The 25,555-nt window shown below is 40.9% G+C and overlaps 1 protein-coding gene across 4 annotated transcripts; it reads left to right on the top strand.

Annotated features, from left to right (window-relative positions):
* The first annotated feature begins 421 nt into the window (after window positions 1-421).
* Window positions 422-22,824, top strand: LOC310949229 (sarcolemmal membrane-associated protein-like). Of its 4 annotated transcripts, XM_083916591.1 has the most exons (11): window positions 422-667; window positions 1,037-2,907; window positions 3,071-3,209; window positions 10,108-10,425; window positions 12,994-13,068; window positions 14,105-14,407; window positions 15,594-15,711; window positions 16,494-16,770; window positions 16,947-17,078; window positions 18,782-18,894; window positions 20,620-22,824. In XM_083916591.1, the coding sequence occupies exons 3-11, from the start codon at window positions 3,158-3,160 to the stop codon at window positions 20,630-20,632; spliced, it is 1,401 nt and encodes a 466-aa protein (XP_083772717.1). In that variant the 5' UTR covers window positions 422-667; window positions 1,037-2,907; window positions 3,071-3,157; the 3' UTR covers window positions 20,633-22,824. The 4 variants fall into 4 exon arrangements, with proteins under 4 accessions (XP_083772717.1, XP_083772718.1, XP_083772716.1 ...); XM_083916592.1 differs by lacking the exon at window positions 1,037-2,907; XM_083916590.1 differs by having other exon boundaries at window positions 422-2,907.
* The last annotated feature ends 2,731 nt before the right edge of the window (window positions 22,825-25,555 follow it).

Here is a 25,555-nt window from a genome sequence, read left to right as displayed (position 1 = left end):
CTGTTGGCCCTTTGTACATTTATGTCTGTCCATTTGTGTTACATGTCAATTACAGGCTCACATTCCCGAGGCCTATGCTTTAGCTGTGGACGCCTTACGTATGACTCTGGACAAAGACCACAGTATGAGTGAAGAGATGATCTCACGCTCTGTGGGACAGCTCTCTCTATGCTATAGAACAAACAGCTCATCTCTAACACACTACTGCAGGATGACATTCTGCATAAGGAAAGCTATGATATGGGTGTGGAAATAATTGGACTGATTGTCAATGAAGTGTAGCTTCCAAGAGCCCAGCCTTCAATAATCATCTTAATATACTTTGGCAAACAACTTTCCATCCCGCCCATCTGGTTCAGCAAGCAGTTTGAAACCGTGAGAATTATTTTAGTGTTCTGTGCCCATTCTGCTCTCTGCAACCAAGCCTATGCCACACTAGAGTGACACGGGTGGATTGAAGCCAGACGTTGTCAGCTCATTATCAACACCTTGTCAGCCAACTCTCTCCACAGCTCTCCCTCCGTGTGTGTCTGTTATTGTGTGTGTTAAGGAGACTGTGGGATGACTTCAAGTTGAAAGATTCCTCTATTTCTCAGCCTCCTTGTCTGGGGATTACAGCTGCCTGAGGAAAGCTGTGCAGAGCCACATGGAGGAGAAGGAAGTGCTTGTAAGTGGACAACAGTCTTTTTCAGCCTGGTATCTTTTATCCCTTGTTACTTGTTGCCAGTCCCTTTCTGTTTATCACAGGTACAGACAATCACATGCTTCTTTCTACTTCCGTTACGCTAGGCCTTTTGTAACATTTCCTCTTTCAAATGTCTGCAGGTTTCATATGAGAATGTGTGTGACTATATTGTTTTGTGCGTGCATCTGTGTGCACTTCCTGCTCTCTCACAGTGCTGTGATAGGAATATCCTCCTAGTGGGCCAGAAAACGGTTAAGCCTGGCCCACCTTTCCTCTCTGTCTCTACGCTGACATATTTTCAGATTGTTTCATGGCACACCTCACATTTCTGGCTCCTTATGTTCTGCACAGAAGTTGCCAGATGTGATAGCAGCTGAAGAAAGAGAGAGAGAGAGAGAGAAAGAGGTGAGAGACCAAGACAGACTGAAATGTGTGGAAGGGTAGTGACGAAAATAGTGTGTGTGTGTGTGTGTGTGTATTTCAGTTGATGTTTATAGTATAGGAACCTCTGTTCATGAACTGTAAACTGAGAGAGAAATAACGTTAGCAAGAGGAAATGGACAATGGAAGGAAAATGATCAGTAATCTGCAATGGTAGCTGTCAGCCTTCACTGCAACAGTCTGTCTGGACCGCATTATGGGTAAATTCAGTTGGCCAGGGGCCGAATGTGTTTGAGGAAGCATGTTTGTATGTGTACATCTGCATACAAGAAGCAAAGACGGAGTTTGCATATGTTTTGGTGCTGCGATCATGAGCTCTTTTGGAAACCTGTTTGTTGTTTGTTGTCATATAGTGTATACCAAAATCCTCTTGTGTATACCAAACTTTGCATGATAAAACAGGCTATATATAGATTTAGCATTTAGCAGCTTTCACTGGACATGCTACTATGCTACCAACTCTTTCACACTGGTGGATTGAGCTCTCCCAAATAAGAGCGTACTCACACTGTCCTCCCTACTTGATAAGGTCTACTATGATATCAACAGGAAAATTTATTTTGCAAACAGTTTAAATAAATCATCAGCAATATGTTATTGTCATGGCCTGATATTTGTGAACATAAGCTACTCTTTCTCGAAGCCAGAAAACAGAGAAGTAAGTCTTAGGCCCCTTTACACCCTTTGCTCGTGCTCTGGACAGCATATATACAGGGGTTAGTGTAAATGAAAATTCTTCTGAAAACGGACAGGTGTGCATCATGATATTTTTGAAAAGGGAGATGGGGAAATGTCTGTTTATGCAATAGCTGGCCACGTCTAAACGTAGCCTTAAACTTGTGATGTCATAAGGTACTACATCTGGAGCTGCCGCATAGACAGAATAAAGCTCATTATACCCAAATGAGCTTTATTATATTCCAGTGTTCACTGCGCTGAAAGGGAAATGCACCCATATGCTAGGGTGCTCTTAGTGTCATCTAGAACATTTTTGCTAATTCATTTTCTATGGAGCAGCAACTCCACACTTTATACTTGATGACATTGCAAATTAGAGTTTTTGGATTTGGGAGGGAGTTGTTTATGTTTACCAGTATTTTTGGACAGTCGTAGACCATAGGAAATATCATGTATGAAATCTGACGCAGTTCCCCTTTAATATATATAGACCTTATTCTAAACTTCATCTTTGATGTATGTGGGCTATGTACAGTAGCCTGCATGTGGTTTTTGTGTGTAGGCCTCGCCATATATGACCTCTCTTTGTCATATGATGGAAGTGTAATGATGATTAGACATGTATAGATAGCCTATAATGGAGGGGAAAAGAGGAAAGCGGCACTGAAAAAAAGAGAAGTTGAAAGAAGAGTGCAAAAATAGAGTGTAAACCGGGGAGGCAGGGGGAGAGAGAGAGAGAGAGAGAGAGAGATAGAGAAAGAGAGTGTTTGTGTGTGTGTGTGTGTGTGAGAGAGAGAGAGAGAGAGACAGAGAGAGAGAGAGAGAGAGAGAGAGAGAGAGAGATAGAGAGAGAGAGTGTTTGTGTGTGTGTGTGTGTGTGTGAGAGAGAGAGAGAGAGAGACAGAGAGAGAGAGAGAGAGAGAGAGAGAGAGAGAGAGAGAGAGAGAGAGAGAGATAGAGAGTCTGAGCAGGGAGACGGAGCTTGCCGTCTGGAAAGCAGCATCTTTCCCTCCACTCAGCTCCTCCCCTCTTCCCCCTCGGCATCTCTCCCACGCTCCGGAGCTCAGCCTTCAGCTCCCCGGATCCTCCCAAATTCTCCCGAGGTAGGCCTACAGCCAGTGTGTGTGTGTGTGTGTGTGTATGTGTGTGTGTGTGTGTGTGTTTGTGCATTGAAGCATGCGCGTGTGTGCGAGTACTCGACGCTGTGCTCAGTACTTTCCGTTTGTTTCTCTCTCTCTCTCTCTCTCTCTCTCTCCTTCCCTGCAGCGGAGGTGGGCGTGCGGAGCCTCTTGACCCTCTCTCGCCCACTCTCTTTCTCTCTCTCTCCCTCTTTGCTGCTGTTACAGGGGGGCTATGGATGGACTGCGTTTACCTCCACTCATCGAGGAGGCTTTGGACTCTACAGGTCAGTGCAGCTGTTTGGTTGTTGTTTGTGTTTAATCAACGATTCAGTGCAGTCTTGTTATGGGCTATTTTTAGCCCCACACTACAGATCAGATATGATCAGCAAGAAAAAGGTAGAGAGGTCGATGTTTATCTCTGCTGAGAAACAGTGTGTTGTTTACTCCTGAGGTGAGGGGATGAGGTGGTGAAGTGAGGAGGTGGAGGGGCTGGTCAGGTGCTAGGAGGTGCGGAGATGATTGCGGGAGCTCTTATTTATTAGGAGCTGTGTGTTGAGCTGACAGTCTGACTGACGAGTGGGCATGGCATCTGTGGACATTTGATGGAGGCGACATGCTGCCAGGTAATAATAGACGGCTGGCACCCAGAGGCAGGAAATAATAATGTAGTCATTAGTCTGTGCTGCATGTTATTCTGAGGCTGATTGAGAATTGATGCAATGTGGAGTCATGCATTGTTGGATGTTATTTGAGTTTTTTTATGCTCAGGTTTGTTTTCAGCTCACAAATAAATTCTTGTGGTAGTCTCGGTTTGCATACAATGGTTGTGCTGAACAGCTGCTGATAAGCTTGTTTGGTAACTTCATGCCACTTTATGTTGCTGTATGACGTTTGGCACAATGCATCTTCACAGAATTGATTGTGTGTTCGGGGAAGAATGCATGGTATGTTTTCTTGTGTCTGTGTCCCAACGAGGAAGAAGAGTATGTTTTTTTCTCCATGTTTTGAATGGGCGTGCAGACAGAGTAGCTCTATGTGGGACACTGCCTGGAGGATGTTTATTGGTGTGGAGGGGCTCAGAGACAACCACAGGTCAGAAGCCCTTTGACCGATGGGCCAGGCTGCCAGAATCTCGCTTCCTTTTTCCTGTGTATAGTACTGTCCTAAAACTGAACTTTCACTCACCTTTCAAAGTCAGCTGTAAACTTATTACTTTGTTCTAAGTGTTCAGTGAGTAATCTACCTTATTATATTTATTATGCAGAAGCCTGCAAATTGATCATCATAACACTGGATGCTGTCTCAGGAGAAATTCGTCCTCCCTAACAAGCTTGTTCCTGTTATCTTAACTCTAGAGACCTCTTTCATCACAGCCTGAGGCATGCTTTTAAAGTTGGAAATTTAGCGTCTAGTGATGGAAAGTGTCTGGTTTAATGTAGCGTGAATCATAATCACAATAAGGATAAGACATACATCAAAATAAAACTGGACTGAGCAATGACTAGTGTAGCTTGTGTCATTTGAAATTACAAACACTCTGCGATCTAAATGGACTGAAGTGCATTTATTTTGTCCTGGTTGAGTAGTACTAGCTAGACAAAGGTATGGGTTCTTAGAAAGAGGTGACTTCTCTCTAAACAGTATAGTTGTATTCTAGGCTTTTTATTTGCAATGTTTTTTCAGTCAGGCTAGGAATTAATTCCACCCTGCACGGACTGGAAGAAGTACTTGTAAAACCACTTTCCACATCTACCAACACGGAATACAGATGCTTTCACACAACACACATGCTCCCAGTGATCAATAAAACCCCATCAGAGGCCTGTTTGACATCTGTAAAGCTTTTTGTGAATCTTCCAACCGTCGGTCATGATATTGTTCCTCCCACCTGCAAAAGTCGTCAACCATATCTCTCTCTCAATCCTTCTCTCTGCTTTCCCACTCAATATCACTTCCCCCTCCTTCAATCGCAATCCTCTGCTCTCTTCAGCGCCCACACAGCCTCCAACACACACACACACACACACACACACACACACACACACACTCACACACACACACACACACACACACACACACACACACACACACACACACACACACACACACCTACACCTTTGAACCTGCCAGTGCCTCAGCCCACACATCATTTCTCTCCTGTCCTCTCCCGCTTTTCCCTCCACTCCTCTCCAGTGTTGTGCCCTCATGTTGTGAAAGTCACATCAGCACTGATACTCCCAAAGGGCCAACGCACATAATTTCTGTGAGCTCTCCGGAACTAATAAACAACAAAGTTGCTGCCGTAGACAAACTTTGTAGATCTTGGAGCTGCAGAGACCTCTGAGAAAAAACAACAATGTGAGCTTCTCACATCAGTGTTTAAAATGCTCAGTCAAATGAAAACAAATCTTGCATGCCTTCCCACCCTTAGGCATTACAAGTTCTTCTTCCTGCACCACCCGGGTCCCTGACAAAACTGAGTGTGCCACATGTTTTTTTTGTTCTCTCTTGGTTGCATAATGGAAAAATTCCTAAAACTTTTGGGTGAATAGAGTAGGTCCATGAACTCATGTGGATGGCTCTATGGATTCAAAATAAAAAGTCTTCCACCATTGCAGAAATGCTCGGCAGTGTCAACCTATCATTAGCGCACTCTCTCTCTCCCCTGGGTCTTTATCCTTTTTGGAAGTGGCAGCTACATGATGAGCTGTTGTACCCCCTCGTCCCTCCTTGAATTAAGTGATATAAAACCTTCTACGGAAATTGCTTTCAGGTGGGAGGCACAGATTTGTGATCAAGTGGATTGATACTTCTTTGTTCTCTGTCGATTTTCATATCCCTTGATGGAATAGCTACACAACTAGCATATGAACACATGCACACACACTGCACGACAACACAACAGCACAAATTTCCATAAAAACACGTTCCCTGAATCAGTCACCTGCAGCATGTACACACTGACACAGATTTTGTGCACGCTCATCTAATAAGGCCAAATTAAAGCTAATTCTACATTGCATCTCTATTCTGATGACCCACTTTCTCTTATTTCCCTTTGAAAGTGCAAACATGGATTTTCCATTTAAATAACAGAGCGGCTCATTAAGTCAGTCCAACTCTTTGGAGCTAATGGTTCCTTTTCTTTTCTTGTCCTCTCCTGCTGCCATTGTTCCTTACTCTCTCTGGTGTTTTCAGGCTCAAACTACAGAGAGAGAGAGAGAGAGAGAGAGATAAACTCACATTAACCTCATGAGATCTCCACCCCTGTAGCCTGCTCCTCATCTCAAACTGTTGAGTCTCACACAGTTTGTGTCAAAACATCTCCTACGATGGTGACTTCATTACGTGGGTTTCATGAAAGGACACCTGATAGGGTCACTCAGGCTTCTCTGTGGGGAAAACAAGTAGTGTAAAGAAAGATTTTCATTCTGAGCAAAAGTGTGGGCAAAACAGCTTCACTATCACAGTGACTTTAAATATGGTAAAGCCTTATGCAGACGTCTCCATGGAGATTAACTAGTGTATAGCTTCACCTGAGTCCCTCTAGTTTCACGAGAAAGTGAGCAGCTCGAGTGCCTTCAGGCGGCATCATGATTCCTCCTTTCTTGCATCTCTCTTATTGTCTTCTCCTCCTTTTCCTCTTTTGCTCTTGCACAGTCTCTCCATCTTTTTCCGACTCCCCCTCCCTGTCCTTGAATTATGTGTTGCTGAGGAAGTGTGCCAGTGCAGGGGAAAAGCTTCTACATCAGTACTGGACTGGCTTCAAAGCTTGGGGTAGATGGGGTTGGTGTGCATTATGCATGGCTTCCTACACAGCTGCAGAGATTCATGGCATATATACACATACTGTGCACATGCAGCTCAAACATGGCACATATGTGTGATCATATATGTGCATAGGCTCATCAGACAGGGCCTAAGAGATCATACAACACAATTATACACAAGCCTGCATGTCACTGTAGTATATACAGGTATGAGCGCATATCACAAAATTGAAACACAAAAATGCTGCACACACAGACACACAAACCACAAACACTGCCAGCACCACCAGCTCCACCAGCACCACCTGTCTCCTCAATCCCATTTTCAAGCTCGGTTGAGCACACATCACACTACACTTGTACACAGCCTCCAGCTCTTGTTTCACTGAGCCGTCATTTCTTTTCACAGCTGACCTGACTAGATGTTCTTCTCAAAACAGAGAAATTAAATATTTAAGGGCTAGCATGGAAAAAACTCATTCGACAAGTTCTCTTGATTTGTGCCACATTTTAAATCACGTGGCAGCTGATCACACAAAGCAGTATGAAAAATGAAGATCAAGATTATAAAAACTCCTTTTGCTGACAAATCTTTTTCATTACATTGCTGCTTACTGTGCCACACTGTAAGATTGAATTTCAGTTTTTGCTGCATATTCAATGTACGTAACTACACATAGTTGTACATACATATAACTATACTAACTGCAGAATCACAATGAGTGTTTTATGGAGACAGGCTTGCCTGTAGTGCCAGGTAAAAGCAGCCTTGTCCCACATCCACTCCTCTGCTAGCATGCCTCTGTTTGCTAAAATCCTCACTCTGCTCCTCAATTTTACAAATTTTATTCCACTCCTCACTCCATCACTGAACACCAAATCAGAAGCAAAACAAAGGGCTTGTGTTGCCACATTGATGTTTAAATTTAAGCCCTGACAGCTATTTTGATATACCGACAAACAACACTCAGGCAAAATGTTTGCAGTGACATACTCAATGTGTTTCACTGCAATGTGATTAGGAAAGAATGTGCTGTGGCTAGATAAAGCCATCCTCTCCCTGGAGCTGTAACACTGCTCCTCAGATGAATCTCCTGCCCGTCCCTGCTCTTGTATGCAAGCAGTGTCCATGTCTAATGCAATCCCAGCATGACTAAAGACCAGCACTGTGCCAAGTATGCCGTGGAGTGATCACAGGTGTCACTGCATCGGATTCTGCTGCACAGTGTGTTTGACATTCACTCGCAAGGTGAGATGATAAAGCTTCCTTAAGGACTGAAATGATTAACAAGCTGTTGGGAGAAGCTGAAAAGGCAGACTGAAACCACTGGACAGATATGTTACGGCTCTGTAAGGAGGTTTTATAGAGTGGATGGGCACAGAATAAAATACCATACCATAATAAGTTAGAGGCCAAATCCTTTGCAAAGACACAAGTGAAGGACATTGAAGACATTTAATTTTTTTTCTTTGCTTTCATATTAACAGATGCTAACAGTTTCTCACCACATATCAGCAGTAAAGAAAGTATGTCAATATGTTAATCACAGTTTGATTCTGATCTGCTGTAGTTTGTGACCATTGGAGGAGAGTCCTAATGCTACATCTAAAAAACCTAAAACACAGCACAAATGGATTGAGCCAAAGCATTTCAAGTTATCACACCCATAGCTACACATCCTGAAGGATTTAGATGAGAGTTATATTCAGCGGGGAGCTTTTTGTCTCTTGATGGCCTTTAGCAGCCTCTGGCTACACAAGCAGCTCCAGCTCTCTCCCTGCCATGCAGCTCCAGCTCTCCTCTTTAAGCCTAACTCATTACATCAGCATCAAAGTTTAATGACAAAATAGCCCAGTGCTCATGAAACCTCTCACACTCCGCTCAGGAACTGTATTGTTCAAATTAACATTATTAGAAGACAGGAAGGATGGAGGCTGCTGCTAACGACATTCATATATGATTAAAAAATATGTTGCAAGTGCTTGGTTGTGATGGAAATAGTTCTTTTCAAATCTTGTAAGGGGAACAACAAGGGAGAGAAATAATTACCACAAGATATGGAAGCATCCCCTGAGCCGAGATTACACCGGTGAGCATTACAATTAATTAGGTAGATCTGTAGTTAATGCTTTACTGTGTCCCCTGCTGCACCTTTTTTTTCCTTGTCACGTCTCTATTTCGGCCTATTTTAGAAAACACCATACTCCTCTTTCATCCTCATGTTGCTCTCTGAGTACAAACAGCAATTTTGAGGCAATCATGGACCGCTCAATCATGAATTTGTGATTCTACACATCAGTGTTTTCCTGAAATTGGTCTTGACCCTGGAGGGCATCGAAGAGAGAAACAATCACAGGCCTATGTGTGATGTAAGCAGAATTTCCATGGATGAGACAAGAGATCTCTTAACATTTTATCTGCACCTGTGAACAAACTAACACTGTGGATATAATCTACACTTAGCTCTGGCCTTTCCTGCCTTACAACAAATTCCATTGGACTAATGGAAAACGACTTTTCCTCCCAGTCAGATTTGTATTTACTTGCTTGTTGTTGTGCTGCGCTCCATTTTCTGACCTGCTTTGCATTCATCTTCACAGCTCTAACAAATCAAGTCAAATTAAGTTTAGTAGTACAGCCCTTCATCATATACAATGTCTCATTGGACCGTTTACAAGGACGAGGAAAAAACAAACAAAAAAAGCAAAATAAAACGGCAGACAACCACATAATGTTACACAGTGTAATACAAGAGATTGTTTGCCACATATCTCCTACTATGAGTGCTAGCTTGTGCTATTATGGACTTGGAGGTGCATTGCTGAGTGGTGAGTCATAGTGATTGCTTCAGCATACAGGCTCTCCTCCCTCCTCTCTCTGCAGTATGTCAGCTAACTCACTCCACCTACTGGTCAGAAATGTAAATTCAATGTGATAGAGGAATGCAAATCATAAACTATGTCTTCAGATTGTCATCAGTTGTCATAATCATGTGTTATGTATGAATAATGTCTCACTTAACAACAACATAGTTTTAAAAATTTGAGGCATGATACAGTTTGGCATGTTAAGGGATCTAATCTGATGCATTCTTCCTGACATAAATTGATTTGTTTCCCTTTTCTATGGAAATCTCAGCTCTAACCTCATAAGAGGGTTGTCAGTAGTTATGTATGTTTAAGTGAGTGTGTTAAATTAAGGTACACAAGTTGAACAAAGTTTACAAAGGATGCAATGCCCCTTTAATCACAAGATGGTGCTGTTGATTCAAAATAAATCTGTGTTGTGTTTAAAGTGTGACTGAACTGGTTGATGACAGAGAGGTTTGTCATCTGTAAATCTCTCTTCCTGTTTCTCCCTCTTTCCCTATCAGGTATCCCTTTTCTAATATCACTGTCATCTTTTCATCAGATGACCTGTGCGATCTGAAAGCAGAGTGCAGCCCTACCATGGACAACGAGATCACAGCGAAGGAGAGAGGTGTACTGGAGGAAAACAACGAGAAAGAGGAGATGGACCAGGAGAGAGCTCAGGAGGAGGAGGGGGAAGAGAAGAAGCTGAAGGAGGAGGAAGGGGAAGGGGAGGAGAAGAGGAAGAAGGAGCAGGAGCCGCTGACAGAGGAGCAGGAGCTGGAGGAGCTCAAGGCCCAGGTGCTGCAGCTGCTGCTGGAGCTGGATGACGCCAGAGAGACCTCCAACAAACACCAGGAGAGTTTCCACGAGCTGCAAGGTGAGACCTCCAGCCTTGGATTTGACTGTCACCACTAAAACGGCAAACTTTTATTCATTAACTACAACCATCTGATCTGAAATCAAGATCTAGGGAAACCAAATACAAACAACATCCTCCATGTACCTTAAATCCTGTCATCCTGGGCAAATTTTCTGGGAAGGGAAATCTTTGCTATAAAGATTTGTGAAATGCAAACTTCAATCCACTATTGGGGGAAGGAGCCAAAGAAGCTAAAGCTTTCCCAAACCTTGCTGTAGGTCTTACAGTTAACTGCATAGCACATGCAGCACATTTAGCCACAGCTGCAATCTCCTGTTACCTTCAATCATATAATGTCAATTCACAGTGTGTCCTCAGCATAAACACAAGCGAAACTGAAAGCGAACACCAGAACACAGAAACACCAATATGCATTTTACTAAGGCAAATCAGACCAAATTAAAGGATTATTAAGACATGGGATGTGGATGTCAGTATAGTTATTGGTGTAAATGTGATTGTGATGTGTTGTTATTTGCAATGTTATTTCACCCCATAGACACTCAACAAATCCGCCAAAATAGCCTGATATTGCTATTTCAGACTATACCAAATACATTAAAAAGTAAGTCTTAAGGTATTTATTATATTCTGACTTTGGAAAAGTGGGAAATCAAGTAAAATTCCCCGGACCTACTGTATCTCTGAACTATATCTTGAACTACGTGATCCTCTTTTGATAATCAATGTAATAACTAAAGTTTTTTCACTTCCATTAACTGAGCCTGCCCTAAAACAGTTTGGAGGCCCACATCCCACATCCAATCCCCTCATCTAGACCAAGTGAACAAAATGTAAGAGTAAGATTCAGATACCATTTTCCCTGATTAATGAGCAAAACAAGTTAAAAAAATCATTAGCAATCAAACACTAACATTTATGGCCCCTCTGCCATCTGGAGTCTATGAATTAACTTAATTTATGTAGTAAGATGTCATAATTATGGATTCAATCGTAACTATAATTGTAGTAAAATAAAACAAATAATGCACTTTGCATCTCAGTGATTAGATACAGTCTCTCAATTCTTTTCACACAACCACAGAAGAAAATCCCTGTCCTCAACCTGAACAGCTTAACTTTCCACCCGAACCATCTCCTGTTCATCACAATTTACTTGAAAATGTAGAAGCGTAAATGTTTATATTCGGTCACTGACACGGTCAGTTCCTCATAGGTACTAAATGGACCATCACATCATACCTTAGAAATGATGAGCTTAACGTTCGGGGACACTAGCAGTGAGTAAGGCCTTGGGTATGGGCCTACAGTGAGCTCAGTATGTGTGTGTGCATTTTCATGAGTGTGTGTATATGACTGTGTGTCATCCTAAAAGACATGGCGTGCTGAGCTCAGTTGTTTGTCTGGCAGCGGTAGAGGAATTCCTCAGACAACTGCGTGCATGCTGAGGGAAGCTTCCAGAATGGGTGTCCTAGACCACAACGAGAAATCACTATTGGCCGACTCCCACTGGGAATAGTCAGCTGTTCAGGCTGTTGGCAGCTGTTCAGGGGTGGAGCTGTGGAGGGGGTCTGGGTCCTGAGTTTACATGGTCAGAGAATGAAGTGTAGGTAAAAATCAGTCTAATTATTAATACCTCATACTTCACTCACCAGTTATATACTGCTTATATCATGAAAACAGGGCTTGACTTCATGCTGATTAAAGGATCCAAATGGAAGTTGTTGATAGTCTGTTTTAAATGTTGTTTAAACAAGACTAAGAGTCTATGGCCATGTGTGCATCTCTGTGTGGCTGTACTGAGGCTAAAGGCTGATGTCAGCATGCTAACATGATCACAGTGAAAATGCTAACATGCTGATGATAGGCCGCATTCACACCAAATCAGGCGTTGCGTAAAAAACGCCATCCTGACATTCATTTAAATGTGGGCTGTGGTGGCGGGGACAGCAGGGGATGCAGAAATGACGGCACTATAAAGGAAAAGTCAGGAGCTCACCAAGTCAGTAGATTTCATCCTCTCTGGACCACTAATATTTATTTCATAGATATATCAGTCTGGATTAAAGTGGTTGACCGACTGACCAACACATGCAGTAGTGTCTAAAAATGTGATATTCATTTTAAAAATGTCAAAATGTAAATATATCCATGGCTTTATACCACTATGGCTAAAAAATATTTTCTGTTTTTTTGTAATTGATTCTTAATGAATATGCAGACTCAATTGACCTTCCTGTATCCGACTAGCAACTGTGAATCTGACCGAAGTATGCTAGAGAAATTACTTGGCATTATATACTGAGGAAACCAAAAGCTGTGAAAAGAACAGCCAAAATAAATAGTTTTGTTTTGTTCTGAAGAGAAATCGTTTTTTTTCAATAACAAATGTTATACTAAAGTCAACACACAGACGGACACGCAGAACCGCTTGTGTCAGTCATGCCTCAAGGTTGAACATCTTATCACGTTGTCATCTTTCTATTGGCCGGCTAGACCGACATTTTCCTCTTATCTCTCTCCTCACTCTCCTCCACTCCCCTCCACACTTTATCTCTCCACCAGGTCTGTTGGAGGATGAGCGTCTGTCCTGTGCCCATCAGGCTGAAGCCTTCACACGTCAGATCCAGAATCTACAAGGTATCAACATAATAAAACACTAAGCAATGCGGTTCTGTCCAGTCAGGTATGCATAATACATTTATCATGTTTGTCAATAGTAAAGGCCAATGCCAATTTTACTCTGTAAGTTAGTCTGCTAGTTAGGAAGAATTGGTTAGCATTATTCAACAACACCTCTATGTTGTACAGACCTGTATGGATTTCTATTGTTCCACTAGCTCGCTATTGAGTAGTGTAAGACAGAAAGTGCTACATAAGTATGTTGGGATGTTATTGACTGGAGTACGTTAAATGCTTGCAATCATTTAGCTCATTGATTTGGAGACATTGTCTTATTTGTGACAATTTTTAAAAAATTACATTTTATATAAAGAAATCATTCACACAGAAACCCAATTACTCCTTAAAAAAGCCTAAATTGTATTTTTCGGTCAATCATGAGTGGTCAATAAAACACAACTCAGAACCACAGTATAACTATATATGGAGTAAAGGAAGGAGAAAAAAAATAAGAAAAAGAACAAAGATGGAAAGGAAACCCAGAGAAGACAAAGAAAAATAGAAAAGGAGGAGCGGAGCATTGTTTTTAAAGCTGAAACTTATCTTTCTGTCAGTTGGGGGAATGCCAAACTATTTCATTACTCATTTGTATGTGTACAAGAATTATCTCTGAACTTTTTATTACTGGTCTTAATTGCCATTACCGTGTTATTGCTCTTATTGTTGTCTTAGTGAGAGGTGGGCAAGGCTTTCCTTTCCTAAAAATACTAACTAATAATCTGAATCTGACCCTGAGAAAAAGGTCTGTTACCATCAGTTACATCAGTTCCCACACATTCAGCATGCACACACACACACACACACATACACGTATACTGCCCACACATACACATGCAGGCTCACTTTCGCAAAACCTCAGGTAAGCTTACCCACACACACACGCACACGCACGCACGCACACGCACACACACACAGACACACACACGCACACACACTGGAGTCCCACCCACACATCCACCATAAAGAAAACATTCTCTTCCTCCTTTGCCCACAGCCCAGCTACGTTCTGTGCAGGAGGAGATGGACAGTCTGGAGGAGGAGAAGGAGAGCGAGCTGGCTGAGGCCCAGGAGGAGCTGCGTGTTGCTCAGGAGGAGGTGATCCTGCTCCAACAGGCGGCAGAGGAGGCGGCAGCGGAGAGGGAGAACGACATCGCCTCGCTGCAGGAGGAGCTGTGTCGCCGGCGGGCCGAGCTGGAGCGCCTCAGTGAGGAGACCCAAGAGTATGAGCTGGAGATCACCACGCTGAGAGCCGAGATCAGCATGAAGAGCCAGCGCAGGGAGGCAGAGAGGAGAGAGGGTGAGGGATGAGGAGCATGGAGAGGAGAGATCAGCGTAGTTATAGAAGAGAAAAAACACAAAGACGACAGTTAGAGACGGATGCCAGAGCGCAGGAGGTGGTTTCAGTAGCTTGAACACATCCCTTCTCCTCTATTACAACATTGTTTTACTAACAGAACATCAAAGTTAAAATACAATGATTTTTCACCTTGTGTAAACAGCCATCAGCAAGAGGACTATCTCTGCGTGCACTATGGGATTTATCCTGCTTATTACTTGCACAAATAGCCCACAATCAGTCTTTGTGCCTGATATTATGAAAGTAAATCATGGTCTTATGGATGTTCTTATTCCATGCTCACATCATGTTAGCATCCCCCAGTCAAGCACATAACTCATTTGTTGGGTTTAATAAATATTACAAATGGCTGATCGCGCAAGGGGAGTGGCATGTGTGTGTATATGTGTGTGCAGATGTGCGTGTGCATTTAGGATACCAGGGACATGGAGTCATGAGTGGGAGGAACACACACTTCTAACACATGATATCATTGCTGGGCTCTGCCTCGGGTGGGAGAGTTCTTATTATTTCATTGTTGAGCTGTTTCTTGAAAACATCACCCAAAATCTATTTCATATCCAAGTTCAAGCTACTCACAGTATGCATGTATGTTAAAGGAGTAGTTTGACATCTAAGAAAACACGCTTATTTGTCTTCTCTCTGGCACGATTTTGTACGGCAAATTCTTGTTTCTACCCTTTTTGTACGGATTAAACAAACATTATATCATATATTAATAAGTGAGCTTTAAAGGTGCTAGGGGGCGGATTTTGTTATCATTTGAGCTAGGCTAGCTGTTACCACGTATCCAGCCTTTATGCTAAGCTAACCAGCTGCTGGTGGTAGCTTCATATTTAACAGATAGACAGGCACATATTTCTAAAACTATAACAATTCGATTTCATTTTATTTACAGTGCTGAATCACAACAAAAGTTATCTAAAGACACTTTACATATAGAGTAGATCTAGACCACGCTTTATTATTTATGATTTACAGAGACCCAACAATTCCCCCATGAGCAGCAAGAAGTCAGAATAACTAACATGTTTACATGATGTTAACAATCAGTAACATTAAAGATGAGCTCAACTGACCTGCTTCTTCTCAATATCTTCATCCCTGACCTTTCTTGTTCTGTCAGGTGACATGGGCCTTCTGAAGGAGGAGTGTCGTACGCTGAGGGAGGAGTGTCAGACCCTGAAGGAGGACAACAGACGTCTCTCTGAGCGGCTGCAGCTGCTGCAGAGACAGAGGACATGGTGAGAGGTCAATGGCTGTTCACTCATCAGCTGTGCTTACTGGATCAGCTGGAAGGGATACCCTCTGGAATACTACCCCTCTTTACAGCCATTCACGTCATGTCTCCTTTAGGAAAGTCTGGCCACCTGTTTAATTACTGCAGGAAAACGGTAACACCATACCAGGGATTACACATAAGTGTGAAAACTATTACTTTATTCATTGGTAAGTAGATTGACAGAATATTAATCAGCAGCAATTTTGAGATTAGAAGCCCATGATCGACCCTGGAAACAATCTCCCCACATGATCTATGTAGTAGCTGTTATGACATTTATGAATGTATCACACAATCTTTCTCAGCAGAGGGGGAACTGGGCAACAAGTTCTGATGCACTGAAAGCAAAAACTTTTAGTGGAAGAAGTTACAATACCACCGTATAGAAAGGTCCTGCATATAAATCTTACTTAGCAAAAAGTACAAACGCCAAAGCATCAATATATATTTAAATTAATCATTATACCAATGCAAAACCACTCATTTCATTCTCTGTAACAAAGCAAATAAGGATATTTCCTCATATATAAAACTATTCTTTTAAAAGCCCAATACAGTACATCAGACTTTGTGTACGCCATGATGAAATCTCTGCATATTATATGAGACTACACAAGTCATATGGTTATCACATCTAATACCATAGCATCAGTGTTTAGCCTTGGAGCCCATTTTTGAGCTGTCAGCTATTTCCTCTGAAACTGAAAGCATGTTGTATTCTTCACTACTACATCTTTCGTCCAGCTCCAGTGTCTACTTGTCACTGAAGGAGGAAGATGCAGAGGAGGGCATAGAGGGAAAGGAGATGGCCACTGGCTCGGATGAGGTCATGACAGAAAGCTACATGACCATGGCCCAGTCTGGGAACTGTCGCCTGGTGGACGCCTCCATCCAGAAGAATATTTCTTTTGATGGGAAGCCTATGACACCAACCGGCTGGAACGGTGGCGTCGGGGAAATCTTTTCCCTGAGGGACCAGCTTAAACAGGCAGAAGAGAAAGCCTCACAGGTTCAGAGAGAGGTATGATGCATTGGGAGTTTATTATACTATGAATAAAACATGGACAGATTTAGGTCAACCACTATTGGCAATTGGTAGGATGATTTTAATCAAACACACAAAAACTTGTTTAAATAAATGCAGTCAGTCCACTGCTGTAAGTAAAAGACTGAGAATGTGACCTCTGTGTCCTCCAGTGTGACGGTCTGAAGATGGAGCTGCAGGAGCTGCAGGTACTGTATGACAGCAGTCAGAGGGAGAGAGCAGAGCTGGAGGAGGAGCTGCTGCGCTGCAAGGCAGAGCTGGAGAAGCTGTCAGGGGGGGCTCAGGTGAGGGACAGACATGAATAATACAATAGTGTACAGTTTGTATCAGAAGCAGGGCAATAGATGTTGACGCAACACGACTTTATGAGATTAATTAAGTTGTTTGGTTAGTTTTGCATTCCTAAAGCATCTATAGAGCAGTTTGTGTTGTCTCTTAAAATCTTTTATTTTGAAATGAGTGCGAACTTCAGCTAGAAGTCGTTTTTGAAAATTTCCAGTCATGATTTCTACACAAATAAAGAACACCTTTTCTTTGCACCCACACTGTCAACCAACAGAAAACACTCCTCACATCACACCTGCTGTACCCTGTGTCTGTTGAGCCCACTTCTTCTATGTGTCTCATACTGTAGCAATATATGTTTTGATATGAACTGACTTGGCCTGTCAGCCCATATCAGTGTGTATTGTGTGCTTTGGGCTGAGGAACCTTTCTTCTCTCTGTGTCTGTGTTCTTACTTCTCTGTGACAACAATGCTTTTATACTGTTGTTGAACAAAAACACAAACTCTGCAAAAAAGACATTCAGGCTTCAAGCAAAGAATGTCTATTTTATCAGTGAATCATATGTAGATGTCAGATATTGTTCAATAGAGAAAGAGTATGAAAGGACATTTTTTTAAATGATTTTTTCTACCTTAAGACCTTGGTTTCTGTTCATTTTAGTGTGAAAGTCAACTTGCAGTAAAATTAAACATGTATAAAACAACTAATTGAAACAATTTGTTTTAAAGCATGGTAGTTTTTATGTGTTTTCAGGTGCTAACCTCAAAATCCATTAAGTATAACCGTCTTAACGCTAGAAGCTAAAGTACCAAATTCATTGTCCTTTTGATGGTGTTTATATTTGTCCTCTGGGTTTGACTTTTTGACAACACAGTTTGCAGAACTACTTGACCGTTGAATGCTCCAACCCAAGGACAAACTGTGGTTTAAACTGCATTACCACGTAAGGACCAGACTGAATCATCTGCAAGTTTATTTTCATACAGTTTTAAAAGGAATGGATACTAATGGCTGTAAGGAAAAGGAAATATGCATCCAAAAATCTTAAAAAAAAAAAACAGAGACAAATACAAAACTATTGGTTGGAACTAACATAAATTAGGCTACTGTACTGTGATATGGTCCTCTATGTTTATATTCATATATTATATAATTAGAAACTAAAACTCTGTGTTTTGTCTACAACAGCCGTGATGAGATGTCTCTGCGTTGTGTCAAACTGTCTACCCGTGCCTGTCTCTGATGCTGTCCTTGTCCTCTGAATGTCCATGACCCTCTCAGCCTGTACGATGACAAATTTAGCAAAACATAAACATAAACAAACTATAAAATGAGGATAGAGAGACAGAAATACCACTGCATCTTTCTTTCTTTGTCATGACATCACACACAACCGATAAATGCCACACAGGACTGCTCACACTCACGTTGAGTTGATGTGTATGTCACCTTAAAGTTATGCATTGGGAATAGGGAATGTAAATCACTCCATCACAACCCTGTCCCCTTGATACCACAGCCATAGACCATGTCACATTTTTAATTTAGTGATTTGAAGTGGTTGTCCATTTGTTCTGTTGTCACACCCTTTTTTATCTGTGTTTTTTTTTCATTATTTTTTGGATACTTCAATCCATCCATCCATTCATTCATTCCATTCATTCCCATGGTCCTTGTGTTTGTTTTTATTCCTTCCTCAGAGATTCATCCATCCGTCTGAGCACCCTGTTCTCTCCATCCCCTTCATAGGAATGATTGTAATATTGGCTGTGGTCTGGTGCTGGTTGTCGGAGCTGGCGTCCCAGAGGGCAAGGTATGGGAGGAGCTGATCTGATGCACAATGCTACATATGGTTCTTACACACTGATTAAAGAGGCAGTTCACCCACACAACATAAAAAACATAGCGGATGCAGTACCATACAACAGGTCGAATTAATTGGTAAATTAATAAAACAATAGCACTCTGTAACTGTTTTAGAGACTATGTCTTCAGGAGAAAGTAGTTTCATGAAAACTGTAGACAGTGTATTCCGTGGATTATATATATTGAATTAAAAATGAACTGAGAGGAACCAGACTAATACCTATTTGCCATTAGTCTGTTGTTGCCAGTCTAGGGCCGGACGGAAATCATACTAACAATAGATCAGTTTTTATAAATATGCAGTTCTAAGTATCTGCAAGTTCTGCAAGTATCGATAATGTGTGGTAGTTGGGTGAACTGACCCTTTGATATAAATTATTGCTCAAGATTTATTCAGAGTGCTGGTTGTTATGGGAGGGTCTAAATTGCAGAAATTGCCTGGGGAAATCTCCAGGGGATGAAGGTAAATAACAACATTAAACATTTGTCAAAGCTGGACGGGTGACGGGTGGGCAGTTTGGCAAAGTATTTCCTTGAATGGCACTGAATACGTTATTTACAGGAATAGTAACATTTTGGTAAATATGCTTTCTTTCTTTTATGTTAGATGAGAAGATACAACCCTCATGTCTGTGTGTTAAATATGAAGCGACAACCCAGAGATACTTAGCTTGGCTTACAGAGGGAAACAGCTTGCCTGCATCTGTCCAAATGTTTAAAAAAATTGCTCCTACCAGAACCTCTGATGCTCAGTAGTCAAATTAACACGTTTGTTTATTATTAACAGTCAAGTCTCAGTTGACCTCCAAACTGTCCAGACTTACAAAATATATTTAGTGAAGGCTTTAATAAAAAGATATTAAGTGCATTTTTTGGTGAAACATGGATGCTTCACACACATCTTCAACCCGGTTGCACAGAAGATTTATACAATCACCACAGTTTCAAGATTAGTGTCACTAATTCAGTATCCGACCAAAATGTCTCCTCTTCTGTACCTGAGTTATTGGGAAACATTATGATGTCACCGCGAAGTTTACCTTTGACATTTTTGGGTATTCAACTTCCATCATTTTATCCTATTAGACATTTGTGTGAAATGTTCTCATAATTAGAATATTCTTGAGTTATGGCCAAAAATGTGTTTTGTTAGGTCACAATGACCTTGACCTTTGATCTCGAAAGTCCAATCAGTATGTCCTTGAGTCCAGGTGGACATTTGTGCCAAATTTGAAACTGGTGAACTATTGGTTAAGCTCTGTAACTTCTTTGATTCTTTGTCGTCACCTCAGCCAGCAGAGACAGATAAACTGTTCTCCCTCTAGGAATAGTAACAGCGCATAACAGGCCTATCCTAAAATGATAAATTGCCTTTTTATAATTCTATTTGTGTACATTTATTGGACTCAGCTATATTGGACACAGCTGGGCTAGCTGTTTCCCCTTGCTTCAGTTTTTATGCTAAGATAATCACCTCCTGGCTACAGCTCCATAGGCCTACTTAATGTACAGACATGAAGGCAGTGATCTTCCCATATCATTCTCTGTAACAAAGCAAATAATGATATTTCCTCATATACAAAACTATTCCTTTAAAAGCTCAATACAGTTGATCTGTGGCTGATTGATAGACTCAGACTCTTAACACCACTCTTTCCCTGTCTTCCTTCAGGGGAGTGAGGTAGGTTGGAACTCCATTTTGACTATCACTGCAGCCACAGCAGTGCTTCTAATGATGACTAGCTTGTTGAGAGCTCTCGTCCGATGTTGATTGGATGGGCAACAACCGCACAGGGACAGACGTCTGCTTCAGACCAGCCCTCGTTCTCTCCTGCCACGTCTATAGACTGAACTGGAATTCTCTAAATGTGATAGAGCGAACAATGTGTAGTAGAACATGTATGCTGTCGCTAATGAGAAGGTACTCGAGCACTTAGAACGATGCGCTCAGTCTCATTTGAGATTGAGGATGATGATGACGACTTGACCTGCAGAAAGTCTACATGAGGACTGATCTCACTCCACTAAATGTATGCTAGTGCTGTCTCACTGCTCCTCTGTGTCTGTGAATATTATGTTTCTCTCCTCTAGCTAACAATGTGATAAAAGGTTTTGATTATTAATGTGCACCAAATGGTTTTCAGTTTATTTAACCGTTATTTATTTATTTGTTTGTTTAAATATTGTTCATAGTTGTCTCTGTTAATAATGACAAAAATGGAGTCTGGACATTTAATGCACTGAAATCACTGAAATGTACGCATGCCCTTATATTAACAGAAAGTTCAAGTTGCAATAAATTCTACGTACTGAAAACTGCATTAAATGTCACAAAATCTCCATGAATTAACATCATTTTATCATTACCAGCCCTCTGCCACTGTATTTCTGCCCCAACAACTTTACAATATCAGATTGATTTCTGTAAACACCGTTAATGGCTAGCTGACAATCTAAGCTAAGGCCGATGTTCAACCCCTTGTGGGTGGAGCCAGCTCTTCTTCAAAGTGGTGTTAAGTTATGTGCTTTGCTCCTGACTCAGTCACTCCCGCCTGCCTCTACTGACTTGTGTCTGACTCTGAAATCAAACAACTCCCACCTTTCACTTTAATTATCAGTTTAACCAAGGAGCCAGAACATCTGCACAGTATTTCTGATTCATTACCTGCCCACAGCTCTCTTTGAAAATCTTAAATCTTACACCTACAGCTGCATTGTTACATTTACAACATGGTTTGCTGTAGTTTTCTTATGTCTTAGTAATTATATTACAGCAGCTTTGGGAGCCAATTGTAGGATGACCAAACTATGATTTCTAACATTTCAATGTGGAATCTTTTGGGATTTAAATGGACAATGTATTGATATTTAGATTCATGGCGCTCGCAGGTTGTTCCAGGTACTCAGTGTGAAAATGTTGACTGCCAGGGTTCCCTTGTTTACTGATAGCACACTTAATGTAACAAACTGCAGATCTGACGAACACACTTCTGAAGTGAAAGATCAGGTTGCCGGTTGATAAATTGATATGGTTCCAAAACATGACGGTGTCAGGAAAAATTTGTTTCAACATTAATTACAAACAAAAATATATGTATATGTGGAAAGACTCTGATTACTGTTTACATTTGTGAAACTTCTTGCGTGTGAAAATATTTCAGATCTAATAAAAGCATGCCAGAAAACATGTTTGTATTTCATGTAAATAGTTATGACATATAGTACTATGGGAGAGATTTTTTCTTAAATCCATTTGTACTAGCTTTGTAGAAAGTTGATTCTATTTTGAAAGAGCATCGTATATTTGATAGCCGAATGGTATGCTGTGTAAATGTTTATTTATGGTGATGTTATTCAGAAGAACTGCTAATAATTTCCAGTACCTCTTTGTTCAAAGGTGGTGTCATTATTGCATGCATTTAGACTGCATTTGACCTTAGTTGATAGAAAGAGCAATATGACTCGTTAATTTAAGAAATGTAATTTTTTTCTGAACCATTTTGTCATTAAACAGAACCTTGATAAGCAATGCCTGAGCAATGTTATTTCAGCATATGAAAATACACTAAGGGAATGATGTTCTACTGGACTGCAAATGTTGTCACTGTATAATTGAATTATGACCAATTTGCAGTCAAATTTAAATTTCCATTGACTGCAATGGTACACAAATTGTCTGATTCAGAACCCTAATTTTCAAATATTTTATGAATATTACCTTTATCAGAGTTTCACAAGCTTCTATGTTGCATCGTGTTTCTCAGCTTGTTGCTTTACATGTTGACAGCATTGTTGTTTTCAGTACGGTTGTGGTTATTTTGTTACCTGGAGGTCTATTTTGTACTGTAAATGACTAGAGAAAATAAATATACCTACCCAGCCCACATGATGTCTGACGGCTTTCTTTTCTTGGAAGGTGGCTTCACTGTCAGACACAGTCTAAGGGTCTAAGGTATCGCAGAGGCCCATTCATTTGTGGAGTCACAACCGGAGGGAGAACCATCTCTCTGCTGGGATTACATTACACGGGTTGTATGGATATTAATAACCTTCACTCCAGAGAAGTGACATAAGCTCACAGACACGGGTTTCTTACACTTGGCAGGAACTGGCCTGATGAGGCCCATAAACTACACTCATTACTCTGTTGCCACGACTCATGGTTCACTCAAGTGTGTCTAATTATCTAAAAGTATCAGGGTGCAGACCTAGTGAAGAAGTACAATTGGCTTAACCCTCATTAAATAACCTTCTATCACTTCAAATTTTACCCATTTGGGCGTACAAGTGAAATGTTCTCTGGGCTCAAGCACAAATCTGAAGACATTTTCAAATTCGGTCAAAAAAAGTGAAAAGTTGATTTCTTCCATATCATACTATATTTAGTTTTTGGACAAATGGGACTGCAGTTTTTTCTATATATTTCCTTATATTTTAAGAAAAAAACATAAGCCTAAATTAATGTGTCCACGACTAAATATAGTATGATAAGAAATTATGTCTGTAATCACACCTGTGAATATTCTAATTTGTCGAGGTCTTTGTTATCCCTCAAGAAATCCAAGTCAAAAGCAACTGGACTTGATTATTTGTCTAGAAAGACGTTTCACCTCTCATCCAAGAGGCTTCATCAGGTCATTTACGCCTCTGACCTGGTCCAACTTTCTGGTGTGGAGATCCAGGTATTTAACCTCTTGTGAGGGCGTACACAAGGCTGATGATGTCACTGGAACCCTTTGTGCTAAAAAAGGGTCTGTAATCAAGTATTTGGTATCTTTGAACTCAAAACACATTTACAAGAAAAACAATTTAATTAGGAAAATATTCAATAAACACAAATACAGTGTTAGTTATTTTCACTGTTACTCATTGCCTTCTGTCCCTGACCACGACCTTTGTCCAGTCCCTCCTGGTTTCTGCCTGCCTCTCTCCTGAGCTGTTTGGTGCGTTCCTGCAACAGCTCCTTGACTCCCTGTCCGGCATCGACTCTCCTTTCGCCTGTCCCTCATTATTTTCAAGTTCATTACTAACTGAACCTGCCTGATTGTGAGCTGCTATTGGGTCCTAAACTATACCCGTTACATCACATTTCAAGACTTTAACAGAACAGAATCACAACAGCTGTTGTGGTATTTTCCTGTCATGCTAAATAATTCAAGTGGATTTTACTGTAAGTCAAATAAGTTTAATTAGTTTTTAGAGTCTGCAAATATCCCCAACAGATTCTGAATTAGTTATGGTGAAATAAATTAAAAGTAACTTAATGGTCGAAAAGTCAGATCGAGATCACCGGTGAAACCTAATCAACTGGGCCTTGGCCCTGGGCCTATCTGTCAGGCAAATCCACCCCAAATCCCTTTTAAAATATTTAACATATTCACCTGACAGACTAACGGAAAAAGCGAATTAAAAAACTCAGATAGCTGACTGAGAGCAGCCATGGGCAGTCTCAGGGGATATATTGTCAAGTGAACAGTGTCCAGGTCAACAATAGCTCTGCAAGTTTGGTTTTTGGTTTAGTTCAGACTTCTTTATATTTGCTATCAAGAGTGGGGTTATAGGGTATTATTAGTAGTACTATCCAGTACACTGAGTCAAAAGTGTGTTTTTATTTTGTTTTCATTAAAAATACTTGGTGCAATGCAAGTAAAACACAAAAACCTCAAATATTGTACAGCTACAGTATAACTCTGCTGCATGTCAGTGGCAATTATTGTACATTTTACTCCACTACATTAATTGGACAACAGTAATATACAAATAAATATAGGTGTTATAGAAGATGTATGATCAGCAAATAAAATATGATGCAGTTATTGATAAGCCTACCCAACAGTATATTAATTAGATATGCTGCATACACAGCAACACGTAATAGATAACACTGACAAGCATCAAAAGTGACTTTTGAGTACATTTTGCTTTTAGTTTCACCTTCAAGTAAAAATGATAATACAGTGACTTTTTACTGGTAATGGAATATTACCTTCATTTTACCTGGATATATTGTGACTTTCACTTTGTATAAGGATGTAAATACTTCTCCCACCACTGTTTAAACATGAGGACTGTGCGCCATGATAGGTCAATATATGGTAACAATACAATTATACAGAGAGGTGGTAAATGGTATTATTGAATTATTGTGTTTTAGAACACTATGAGATAAAAACATGATTAAGTAATACCGGCAGTTTAATTTCCTACTTTTATAGAATATTAACATGCAAGTCAGCAGAAATTGACTAAAGTGTCACAGTTATTCTTTCCTCCCACTACTCCATCAAGGATTGTGCTGGCATCAGGTGTCACTGCCATGTCACTGACTGCTGAGTCATAACACTACAACAGCTCCTGAACCTGCAGTGAACATAATATTTACTGGAAATGACTCATTTTGTAAATAGAACATCAATTTTACTATGCACACACACACACACACACACACACACACACACACACACACACACACACACACACACACACACACACACACACACACACACACACACACACACACACACACACACACACACACACACACTCACTGTCAACTGTCATCTCTGTGTATTTCTGTACACAGCCTCATCTTTAGTCAATGAATGCTG

Source organism: Echiichthys vipera, assembly GCF_963691815.1.
Source record: "Echiichthys vipera genome assembly, chromosome: 7".
NCBI classification, from domain to species: Eukaryota; Metazoa; Chordata; class Actinopteri; order Perciformes; family Trachinidae; genus Echiichthys; species Echiichthys vipera.
This window is presented reverse-complemented; position numbering and strand designations above follow the sequence as displayed.

Bases quoted from the DNA above. Each gene is read 5' to 3' on its own strand.
- LOC310949229 (XM_083916592.1), top strand. From the start codon at position 3,158: ATGGATGGACTGCGTTTACCTCCACTCATCGAGGAGGCTTTGGACTCT. The intron at 16,771-16,946 runs GTATGATGCATT...TGTGTCCTCCAG, and splicing joins CCTCACAGGTTCAGAGAGAG to TGTGACGGTCTGAAGATGGA. The intron at 17,079-18,781 runs GTGAGGGACAGA...TTCCTTCCTCAG, and splicing joins AGCTGTCAGGGGGGGCTCAG to AGATTCATCCATCCGTCTGA.